The sequence below is a fragment of the Psammomys obesus genome, unplaced genomic scaffold (genome assembly GCF_907164565.1).
Source record: "Psammomys obesus unplaced genomic scaffold, mPsaObe1.curated_primary_1811, whole genome shotgun sequence".
Lineage (NCBI taxonomy): Eukaryota > Metazoa > Chordata > Mammalia > Rodentia > Muridae > Psammomys > Psammomys obesus.
Genome location: NW_026592510.1, coordinates 13417299 through 13430107, shown reverse-complemented (window position 1 = coordinate 13430107; position 12809 = coordinate 13417299). Strand labels below are relative to the sequence as shown.

Sequence of the window (12809 nt, the reverse complement as noted above, 5' to 3'; positions counted from 1 at the left end):
AGATAGATAGATAGATAGATAGATAGATAGATAGATAGATAGATAGATAGATAACTGCAATAAAAATGTCTTCAGAAAGACTAGATAGGTTATGAACTATATCTCTAGTCTGGAGGGACTGTCTAATGTACCTTGTTTCTGAATTATTTCTGAAATTCTGAATGAAGTTGGTATTTTGCTTTATATAATAATTTATGGCAAATATTGAGCTTTCACTGTTTCTAATTCATGTTAGTATTAGAACTACAAACTCATTGTGATTCAAGTAACTGTTTATTGAAAAGCCATTAGAACAATACTGTGTTCTCACAAACCAACTGTAGCAAGATTTCAGTAATTGTCTCCTTCCCTCAAACAGCTGTGGATTATGAAATAAGTGTGGGCTAATGCTGTATATTTTTAAGTTATCGACTTCTTTCACCTGAGAATCTTGAGTTTTGTCATGATGTTCTTTCTTCCACCCCACCCCCATCACAGGCGGCATGTTTTCTACCTTCAACATCACCTAAACGGTAGGCTTCCTCCCAGCTTGACTCCCATGTCACCGGCAGACTGCTCAGGGGGGCCTTTGAATGACTTGCACCTGGTTCCAGCAAGCCCTCAACTATCTCAGGCAATGGAAGTGGATGGGCTGAATGACTCTGGCAAGCAAGGCTATTCCCAGGAAACTAAGCGCCTGAAGCGGACACCGGCTCCAGACTCCCTAGGCCTAGAGATGGAGCACAGGTTCATTGATCAAGTACTGTCCACTTGCCGGAACGTAGAGCAAGCCAGGTATGCCAATGCATACCGAAAGTGGCTGGTGACTTTGAGTCAGTGAAAGGGGTGGGTTCATCCCAAGGAATTCCCTTTAGTGCAATATTGCTTTCCTTTCTCAATGCCATAGTTGCATGAACCGACTAGCTAACTATGTATTCTTCATCTATAGCTTAAGTCTGTAAGAACCTTTTGTTTTATTTATTTTGTTAAGCGCCGGCATTCCTTTGGGCATAAAACAATTGTATAGTTCCTTCCTGCTAAACAGTGTCTTAACTTTTTTTTTCCTTTTGATTCCATGCCCTTTATATTTTGATATTTGGGCTTCTCATTTGGTTCTTGAGATTGGTTCACATATTTTACTCACCTCAGTTCCGTTGCTACATAGGCAGTTTCTTTAAAAATTGAAAATTTATGTTGCGGTCCAGCTTAAGAATACTAATGCATATGCAGAAGGACTTGAACTAATTGCAGTTTTGAGAATAAAATGGCTGGCTGGCTGGATGTGAAAATGTAAGCCACTTCTTTCTCAAGCATGTTCTCCAGGTATCCACTAAGAGAACCAAAGCCAGGAGTGTTAGAATTTATATAGAAAAAAAATGCTTCCAATGTAATCTATTTTTAAATGATTATTTAAAAGAAACTAAACTAATTTAAGAGTTTATGTAATTGTAGTACTGAAAAATTATTTTTATTACTAGTTTTGATAGATTGTTTTTACCTCATATTTGGTATATGCCAAAACAGCAAGTCAGCCCTTATAAAATAAATTTTTTTAAAAAACCCACAAATGCCATTTTTAGTTATTACTAGTTTTCTCCTAAAATCACTCATGAAAAATGGGAGAAACCTACATAGAAACATAGTCCTGTAAAGCTTTCTTTTTAAAAATGTAAGTTACTGAGATTATACTGGATAGACTGCAAACCTTTTTCACGTGGCTAGTCAGAATTTACTGGCAAAATCTAGGGAGAAAGACTAGTCTTGAGCATTAGTTCAGTTTTTACTTTTGAAATGAAACAACACACTTTGATACTAAATTCATCAGGGATAAGTACCAAAGTCCACGCTATAGCTGTATCTCAATAACAAGGGCTGTGTTTTTCAGGTTGGTGAAGCTGGGGTGGGAATGAGCCAAGTACCGTCTCCGTCTTTAATACACTGCCCCTTGGGTGAGCTGTGATTCCTTTGTGTGTATACCCTCTCTATCTCGCCAGTCCATTCCATACCTTCCATCATACACTGGTCCATATTTTTTCTCCTGCATCTTTTTTCAGGGATGCCCACCGAAGCTGTTATCTCTCATATAATAGCTTAATACCTATCTATAAACATAAGTGTGAACAGGAAGTGCCCCTCTCAAATTTCCTTTTAATGGTTGTCTTGGTTAGGATTTCTGTTGCTATAATGAAACACCATGAGTAAAAGCAACTTGGAGGGGAAAAGGTTTATTATACTTACACATCCAGGTAACAAATAGTCCATCACTGAGGGAATTCAGGACAGTAATTCAAACAGGGCAGGAGCCGATGTAGAGGTCATGGAGGACTGCTGCTTACTGACTTGCTCTCCATGGCTTGCTCGCTTCTTACTAGCAGCCAGGATCACCAGCCCAAAGGGTCACACCACTCACAGTGATCTGGGCCCACTCCCATCAATCACTAATGAAGAAAATCCCCTCTAACCTTGTTTACAGCCAGATGTTAAGGATGCATTTTCTCAATTGAAGTTCTCTCTTCTCACATGACTCTAGCTAGGGTCAAACTGACATACAAATAAGCCAGCACAAGGGTAGAAGCTGGCTCTTGTCCTGTATACATGTAAAATGCAAATGATGATGACAGAAATGAGCCCAGCCCTTGTGTTTCCCCTTTTCACACTTGGTAATGTATAGGTAGGTTGAGGGACAGGGAAAAGCAAGCCTCTCCTTTCTTGCTCTAGAGGACACTAGTACTTGAGTTAGACATATTGCATTAAGAGAAAAGAAACAAACTTTTACTGGGCATTATGGTCTTACTGAGTGGCAGACTGCTGAGCTGGGTGACACTTAGGAAACCAGGAAAAAAAAAATTTCTACTGGCCTCAGTAGATAGATCTTGCTCTCCTGGGGCAGAGTTATTTTTTACTATTTTATAGGATTTGGATAATAAAATACTTGCCATTATGAACATAGTTCCACAGCCTTCTATATGCAAAGCATATTTGGAATCATCAGATACCTCAGGTTCTATGTGGACCTCAATAGGGAAACCATTACATGATGTTTAGCTCCTCTGAGATTGAGTAGAAATGACACAGAAACGTACAAGCGACACAGCAGTTCCTGCTGCTGAATCCTGTCTTTACTCAGTATTGCCTTTTTTTCTCAGCATCATTTTTAGTTTCCCAAGTAATAGGGCTTATATTTGATGTAATATATGTTAGGACATGAACATAAGCTATGCTTTATGAACATCAGCTAAATTTTTGCAGTGTTCCATGTCTTCTAAGGCTCAGCTCATGCCTTCCTGAAGCTGTGGAGTCCTCTAATATATCATGGTTTCATCTTCCTAGTAGGTAGTAAAAATGCAGATATCTGACAGATCCTGTTTCTATGTGGGTTTTGCATGCTACATTTTGAAATTAGCATCTCCAAGTGTTCGTTCAGAGGACTTAGAATTTCCTGATATGTTTTCCCTAAGTGTTTGGCATTTACCGTCAATAGCAAGCTACTGTGTTTTTGACCAAATGAATTCATGCAGTAGAAAAATTATGTATAATCTAGGGGCTTGTTTAGTCATATTCTTCTGCACATATGTTGCTGTTAAAAGGAAAAGATAGTTTAGTTTAGATTGGCACTTTGCATCTGATTTTTACTCCTCTATGAATCAAGAAAACTACTGACACACAAAAAGCAGTAAGATCTTTTACTACAACCCCGCTGTATCTGTTTTTTTGTTTTGTTTTGTTTTAGGTCTGTCTGTTTTGGTAATTGTATTGCCAGATTATATACATATGCCCTACACATTATGAAGACTTAGTAACTATTAAGTTAATAACTAATTAGCTCTCTAAGGGAAGGATTGGTCACGAATGGCGGAATAATGATCAGGAAATTAATGAATTGTGAGTGAGTGATGTGGGCTAGCTTTGTCACTCGCTAGGAGAGCTCCCACATGTAAACTTAGTGAGAATTAGACTTGGTGTCTTCATGACTTTGTTTGGACTTGGTGACTCTCAGTCATGAGATGGAACTCTAGAATTCTTTTAGCTGTCCTTTGTCTACACATCCATTTGGTAAAAATACTGTTTTCTTTCACTAGATGACGTTGAGCAGGTCGTGCATAAAGAACCAGCGGCACATTTGAGCTGCTGGAATAATTCTTGTACTTTAGAGACTTGTTGATTTGTACGTTTGTACGTGAATTATGCTGATCCCCAACTTGAACTGTGGACCTTTTAGGTACTCCTTGAACCTGTGTGTGTCCTTTTTTAAGCCTAAGGATTTTATACCTTCTTTAGAAGCTCTGGGCCAAGACGTTCACTAACCACATTTCTTCTGTTATGGCACAGTTCTAACTTAAGCTAAATGCTTCATTAATTCTTTCCTTTTTGTTTTGCCGGTGCTGAGGCTCAAGCTCATATTTGTTAATCAGTTATAGAATTAAATATATACATATTATCACCAAAAGCCACTTATAGTTTCAAGTAAGGGCTATGTAACATACAATGTAGAAGCCAGATTTTGAGTTTAAATGCAGCAGTCTGTAGAAAGCATATGTGGTAGACATTATCATTTAGATAATGTTCAGATCCTCTCAGTTCATACTGTGTGTGTGTGTGTGTGTGTGTGTGCGCGCGCGCGCGCGCATGCAAGAGTATGTCTGTAGAACTTGCTACAAATTGTCAGTCTTGCAGTTTTCTCTTACATAGCAAAGGGCAGTGTCTGATGTGGGCCAAATGAATTGTCGGAGTGGAATGACTACCATTCAGGCATCTTAGCTGGCTCCCTAAGTCAGGGAAGATTCAGCTGTAAAATAAATAATGGATAATCCCCGCCCCCCCCCCTTTTTCCCTAAAAAGCTCTTTGGGCTTACTGTTATTTTCCCACTAGAAAATTGTACCTTAAATTTTTAAAATGCTTTATTCTAAGGTTTTTGAACATTGTAAACATCATATCTTTGTCTTAAAACTGCAAACCCTAGCAGTATGTCTACCCTGCACACACAGTCTGTAATGAGAAGCACGTTGGGGTGCATACTGGGAAATTTCAGCAAACTCAGGTTCATAGAATCATTGAGAAAGAAAAAGCCACCCCAAGAATTCCACATACTATCACACAGTGTCTTCTTTAGATAACTGTACAGTGTGTTATCTTGAGTGCCTTTCCAACTTCAATGTGTGGCACAGGGTTAGCTTACACTGAATGCTTGTGTTTAGGCAGTAAGAAGCGTAGACATTTTGTCAGCTCATTATGACAATGAAGTAGAATTCTGATGGGAGAAGATAGGACCGTTTGAGTTGTATTTCATTAATTGGCAATTTTTAAATGCCCTATCAAGAATACCAAGACTTAGAATTCATTCTTTCTCTTTGACAAGTAATGTTTTCAGCTTTGGAAGCATTTACAAATACAGGGCAGTGTGCGCACAATTAGAGACACACGAAAGTCTTGCAGCCTCTGCTTGAAGGGAAGTAGGCATCTTGGTGCACGTAGAGATCAGGATCAAGGGGACCTTTGCCTTATTCTGAGGACCTGCCTTATCCCCCAAATTCAGGTATGGGGAAAATAGTTAAAAGGGGGAAAACGGGACTGGCTAATACCAAAAGAAAAGTGGTAAACGCTAAAACAAAATTTCAATTTTTCTGTATTTATGTGTGGAAGGGGAGGGCAGGACTGGCGTACTTCATGATAGCAAATAGTTTTTCATTATGATTTCTTAAAAATCTGTAGTTAAGATTCCAAAGTGTTTTGCAGAGGATTCCTAAATACTGTATCTCTGTTTGTTTGAGTTCATAATTGACGCAGAAACGAATGTGTCCTGTGTAGATTTAGGATTGGAGGGGAATTCTCAGGCTCCCAAATTCTTTACCCTCTCAGGCCACCCCTGTTACCACAAAACAACCAGAGACTGTTGGCTTAAAAATAAATGGCGATTAAGGTGATCTGCTGATGAAAGGGTTTGTGTTAAAAGATATTAGCTGTATGTAGTTTGTGCTTTCTGAACAAGAGCACAAGCCACAAAACTGACCCTGACATTTATTAGTCTGTTGTTGCTCCTCAGGGTGTAGAAGATTTAATCAATTTAGAACACTTTATATTCTGTGTCCAAAAAGAAAAGGCAAAGTATGCAAAATACATTGCTAGCTATTACTGTGCAAAAGCTAATGCATACCATCTTGCTGCTGTCCTGTAGTTGAAATTATGAATGTTATCATAAATGTTGTTCGTGAAGAGAATTTCTATGTTATGTTTCTACTTTGGGGAGGTGGAGGAGATTGTATTTTGTTTCCATTGACATTCTTAGTCTTTAAAAATCAGATTGAGGAAAATAATCACTGTTGTTTTGTAAACTGACAGCTGTTTGCTTCCTAAGACTTCTTTTCCTCTGTGAGTACGAGATGCAAAACCCAGGCAGGTTCAGAACATCACATAAAGCTTCATGTGTTGTGGGAAATTAACAAATCAGAACTGATAAATGCTGGAGAAGGAATATTGTTAGCATATCTCTAGCTTATCATTGTCTACAGTCTTAGTTTCAGGTGAGCTATACTATTTTGCATGGAATATACATTATCATGTTTAAATATACAAGGCAAGATCCACAGTTGAATAACATGGCAATCTAAGTTGAGGTTCTTTTTAATTATCAAAATGTGTGTGCACGCAAAGTATTTTTGCTTAAGGCAGTTTTCTTAACAGACAGCCTCCTCCAGAAAAGTTAGAAACTGGCATAAATGTCCTTTTGCCCTATTTAAATATTTATGAAAACGGATTAGGTGTATGGTGGTTTATAAACCATGTTATTCTGTTTTCCCTCCGTATTATTAAGGAGGCAGCCTTTTTCTTATGCCTAGCAATCACATCCCTATGAGCACTGTGTGGGGTACAGCAGATGATCTGCTCATGCTTTTGAAGCGATGGATAATACCTATGAGCTTGGTTGTTACTGTGCCGTGGGGATGTGTGCTAACATCGACTCCCACGCCACTCCCCTGGAAATGTTCATTTATCCCCACACCCAATGCGTGTGTTTGAGGCAGGCAGTCTCTTTGTTGCTTAAAGAAGTGGTGTAGATGGAGTGCAAGTATGAGCAGGTGTTCAGCAAGCACTTAGTCAGCTATTGCTCTAGCACCATGCTAACCTAGCTCTCTCCAGGGAGACTGGTGCCATTCGTTAGACAATGAAAAATGTTACTGTGTGACATGAATTATTACCCTTGTTTGTCTAGGCTGGAGTTAGAAACACAATAAAGATATTTAATAGAACCATGATATGAAGACCAAGAATTGGAAAAAGCAGTATCTTCCTGTGCAATGCCCCTTTAATAAATGTCTCTAAATATAGGCAGCTGAACTCTTTAAAGAGCTATGCTGTCTCCTGCATTCCATTCATGTATTGGCAAATCCAGTGCTTTCCAGCAGAGGCTCAATTTTTATTTGTCCCCAATTCTCAGTTGCTTTCCATTGTCTTAGAATTGATAATGATAAAATAGGAAGTTACATCAAGTAACTTCATGTAATTTTCTCAGAATATGTTTGATATGAGGAAGAAATTTTTATTGTAGTCTGGGTATCCATTCTGAGTTGTCCTGATGCAAAAGATTAAGCAGTTTTGAAACCAGCATTCCTATCTGGACTGTGAGGACCCAAGTGTGTAGTGCAAGTGTAAATAGGGTGTGCCTTCGGGGAAGCTTGCTGCCGCATGGCTGTCACTGGCTGTAGTCGGCTCTGGAGTTTGGATGTATTTCGTTCTAGGAGAGTAATGACGTGTATACCAGACTAGATCGCATACTGTTTCTGAGCTGAAAACAATAAGAGATGAAGTATCCTAAGTACACCAAATATTTCTATACTAAGAGGAAGACTTTTTAAAAGTAACAGCAACAACTTTTTCTAAATACACGTTTTGGTATGCTAGTTAATTGCTTCGTTTAACATTATAAAACTGGGGGATTTCCACAGCAAAGGACGATCTTAGATATGATACTGTACTATCAGAATTCTCTGTCTGTGTTAAGTTTACCTTGTTGGTATTTTCTAAGAAGGGCATTCGGTAGGCTGCAGTTAACATTAGACATCAGTGTGCTCATGTGCACACCACGCTCACACTGTATTGGTTTAGCTAGTTTGCTTATTGGAGACACCTGTCTTCACTGATAGGTAGCGTGTCCCCTGGTATGGCAGTCTGCATTGAGGTTCGTTTAGCTCTTATGTATAGCAATCCACAGTTTTAAAAGGATTAAGTCTCTTGAAATGTATACCCTGGAGGGGTATAAGAAAAAAATCTTGTAAAAAGGTATGTGTGAAGTACACTTGTGGTATTTGGGGGTGTAGTACCCCAGCATGATTAACTTATGCTGAATTCTAAGGTTACCACTTGGACTTTTGGCTAACATTAGATGTGAATTTTAAGATTAACATAATCATGTATTGTCTATAGCTATGGTGTTCAATGGAAATGTAACGTGAGCCACAAAGAAATTATAATCTTCTAGTAGCAATGTTTAAGAAGTGTAATTAACTTTAATGATATCTCTTATTTAACTTAATCTATTAAAATACTATTTTAACATATAATCACTAACAAAATTAAGGAGATATCTATCTCCTTTTTTTTTTTTATATTAGTCTTCAGAATTCAGTGTGTGGTTTGCACACACTGACCCTCCACGCTGGCCATGTTTCCTGTTCTCAGGCTCCACGTGTGTGGCTAGGTGCTGCTACATCAGCAGTGCGGATAGATAGGGCACAGAGTATAAATCTGTTTCATTTTGGAGGTCACAAGTGGACAAGGAATTTCAGTCCTTTAAGGATTGTTTAGAAAGAAATCTAATAGAGTTTTCCTTCACTTTAATTTACATTTGCCCTAGAAACTGGATCAACCTGATCCAGTTTGCCAAGCATTATTTGAAGAAAAAAAAATATTGTGCCATGGAAAATACCACACATACTGTCATAAGGTACTGATGGTGCAGTAACAGCAGTTTTTAGTTTTCACTAAAGTCTGTCCTGTTTCTTCAAAGATAGTAGCTTAAGTTGCATGCTTACTGTATTATTTGTACCTGTTTGTTTTTATTATTCTTGTTATATAATGATACGTATTAACCAGCAGCCCTAAGATTCTAATCTATGCAGCCGTCTTCCAGAACACAATGATTTACTTACTAAATCATGATAAAAGGCAGAGAAATAGGATCAACCATCTCTTTTCCCATTAGATTTGTTTTTTAACATGGGGCCATGTACCAAACCAGCTGTAAATTACTGTATTTCTGTAGAGTGGAAACGGTGTTGTCGTTGCTGATGTCTAAGTAAACATTACCTCTCCTAAAACAAGTCCTGTGTGTGGTTTATCTCCGTGCACAATAAACTTGGCCGTGTCCATCTGCCGAGATGCCCAGCTGAGTGCCTTGATTGTGTTAGGGGGGTAAACTGTCTGAACAAAGTCGATTGTATTTATCTGTATCATATACAGAGAAAGAACAGAACCTTTAAAAAAAAAATCAAACTCAGAAATTGCATAGCTGTCTTTAAAATATATCAACAGTGACAGATTGACTTAAGAAAGTCATTATGCCCAGATAGACTTTATTTTTCTGTGTTCAAATGAAGGTCTAAAGTGAGACATTAGTAGTCTTATACCCTGTCTGGTCTCTGCATGCTGTAAGCCAGAAATAACAGCTACTTACACTTGGTGAACATGCTTCTAGATGAACCCAAAAAAGTAGCCTGTGGAGTAAATACTGTATTTACTCAGATTTCAATACTTCAGAAGGCTATTTGTGGAGACAGGCTTTGTTAACAACAGTTATATTAGCAATGATATGCTTTTATCTATGCATGTTTGTATAGCAAACAGGCTGTACACTTAATTTTGCATCATTCCAAAGAGCTATAAACTACTAAAAGTTGCATGGTGTTTGTTTGTTTGTTTGTTTGTTTGTTTGTTTTAGTATGGTAGGGAAAGTAGCTTATTAAAGAAAGTCTTAATTTGGACTAATAGGCAGACTGTACAAATATGACAAAATTAGTATTGGAAAGGTGCTTCTCCAAATGCAAGATTAGCACTAAGAACATGTGCCTGGCACACCAGCCAGCTTGGTTAATATGAGGAGCCTTTGCTTTCGTTCTGCACTTCAGACACACCATTTTCCTTGTGCTGTCATTTCAGAGTTTTACTTTTAGTATTGCATTATTTTAAAAAGAACAAGTGCATGAGTTCAAGGACATGAACAGGGTAGCAGCTGTCTCCCATGCACGCCTTCCCAGGGGCCAGGTCGGCCATCATCTGTAAGCAACAGTGAGTGCTCTTGCCTGAGAGACACCCTGTCACATGTGTCCTGTGTAAGGGTAGCGGAAATTGAAGGGACGCTTGTCCCCTCTTCTATGCCTCAGAAAAAGCAACAATCGGCATATGTTCTCACAGATTCTTGTATTATTACCTTCCAGGATAGACAGCATTTAACGTTTTTAAATCTACATGTCTCTTATCAAAGTACTTGGAGTCACAAAAGGCTTGTGTTGTACGTGTCAATCTTGGAGTAAAGTCACTGAGTGAAAGTTCTACCTCCTGTCTCTCGAGCCAGTGTACTATCTCATCTTGGTGTTTTTAAGTTGCTAGTGATCTCAGCAGACACAATTTTGAAAGAATATTAGAAGATCATTAAATAAATGGGGTTGGTAAAGCATTAATCACACGTTTGTGTTGTTTTCAAGCAAATTTTGTAATTCTGCCTTCTATTTAGTCCCTTGGGGGGAGTTTCCAGTTCTCTGAAGACATCTGATTTATGTCCATTATCTAATATAAAGGTCTTCATTAATTCAATGATGTCATGAGGGGGGGTGGCAAAATGAAAGCCTTCTGTGCAGCACTTCCTGGGTTGGAAATCACAAAAACCAACAGCAGTTTGAATGAGCGGCTCTTTTTCTATACACCCGTAAAATGAGAAGAATGCAGAATTGCATGGAAAATAGCCCACAGTTTAACTTTTGGAGTAAGATACAGAGCTGGGTACAAAGTAAGTTCCTAATTTTTTTAAACAAGGCTTAACGTCTTATATCTAGTCATTGCACAACTAACTTTCTGAACAACAGTAAAATTATTAGAGGAAAAAAAGGTTGCTTTTTAAAATAGAGTAAGGAGGAAATCCTGCTTATACCAAAAGACTGACGGAAAAGCTCTTAAACGAAGCTTAAGAAAAAGATTTAAACAACAACAACAAAACACTTTTTGAAAGCAACATTGATGTCACCAATGTACTTCAGATAATGTAAGTGATAACGTAGAATTATAAATGAAAAACGTTGAGAACTGTAGGTAAACACACACGTGCACACACAGTTCTGCACGTGCAAAACCGTAAAGCTAGACGCTGACATCTAAGAAGAGGGCAAGGAGAAGGGAGGGGCCGGAGAGGTGGCTCAGCAGCTGAGAGCTCTCGGACTTGATTCCCGGTTCCAGAGCGGGTCACGGCCACCTGAAACTCCAGCCCCACATGATCCAGGACCCCATTGTAGCCTCCTTGCACACACGCACAGTCATGCACTTAGCCTACAGACTCACAAACACACGTGTAATTAGAAATAAAAGTTTAAAATCCTGATGATGGTGGGACCCTGACAAAGACCAGAACACGATGAAAAACGCAGAAGTTGCCCGCTGGGTTCTGTTTCTTACCTGGGAAACAGGGAAAAGATCTTCACATCCACACAGGTACATAGATAGCACTTCTCTTATTATTAAGTGAGAGAAACATTAAGGAAATCAGGGTCCCGTAGTCTGGATTAGACAATATAGAAACTTCCCATTGTTGAGCCGTAGATTCAATACTATGTCAACTCCAGTGGATTTTTTTTTTTCCCCTACAGACATGGGCAGGCTATATGAAAATATGGATATGTTCACAATCTTGATTATGGTATTTGTTTTACAAGTATATAATTTGTAAAGGCTTATTAACTGTATATTGTGAATATGTTTGGTTCCATTTATTATGTCAATTGTACTGTAAAGCTGGTTAAAAATAATATAAATATTCTACTGATAATAGTTTGTATAAATTTGGTACTAAATAAACATGTTTACAAAAGTATATAGCAATAAAAAAGATTAGCATAGCTGTCACAGTCTTTTAAGATTTACTTATTTTTATTTTATATGTGTGATTATTTTGCTTGTATGTATGTAAGTATGTATACAGTGCCCTGTGGCCAACAGATTTGGGGAACTGGAATTACAGATGGTTGAAAGGCACCACATGGGTGCTGGGAACTGAACTGGGGTCTTTGGAAGGGCATCAAGTACTCTTGACCACTGACCCATCTCTCCAAACCCAACTGAAACACTTGTTAAAGAGACAGCACTATAAAGCTACAATAATTAAACAAATGTGGAACAAGACTACTAGATAAATAGACCAATGAAACCAGAGTCCAGAACTAGGCCTGCACATTCTGTTATTTTTTTTTTCTGATCAAGACACCATGCCATTTCATTAGGCAAGTTAAATGACAACTAATGCTTGTCCATATGGAAAGGAGAGCTATAACAACTACCTCACATAAAGACAACTTTAAATGATGTGGAACAAAGCGCCAAGTCCATAAAACTATAAAGAAATAAAAGAACAGATTTAAAATGAGGAACATTTGTTGGGGAGGGGGGGTTCACCAGTAAAGACACAGAGCCCAGGTCATTTATGCATATGGTTGCACACACATTCAAAGAAGACCTGAGAAAAGAGGGTTCTTATCTCGGGTTTTTCACAAGCAAGATGGAGAAGCTAAGTCAGAGCTGGGAAGTACCTGGATGAGAGCAGACAGTTTTATCCCACTATGCAAACTGGGGGCTT

At 38.4% G+C, this 12809-nt stretch overlaps 1 protein-coding gene across 1 annotated transcript in view; it reads left to right on the top strand.

The window, feature by feature from the left end:
* Positions 1-9294, top strand: part of Ptar1 (protein prenyltransferase alpha subunit repeat containing 1) — a 41787-nt gene extending 32493 nt beyond the window's left edge. The window contains exon 7 of the mRNA XM_055613825.1: positions 478-9294. Coding sequence (XP_055469800.1) covers positions 478-820 — 343 coding nt within the window. The 3' untranslated portion in view covers positions 821-9294. The remainder of the gene's footprint in view (positions 1-477) is intronic.
* The last annotated feature ends 3515 nt before the right edge of the window (positions 9295-12809 follow it).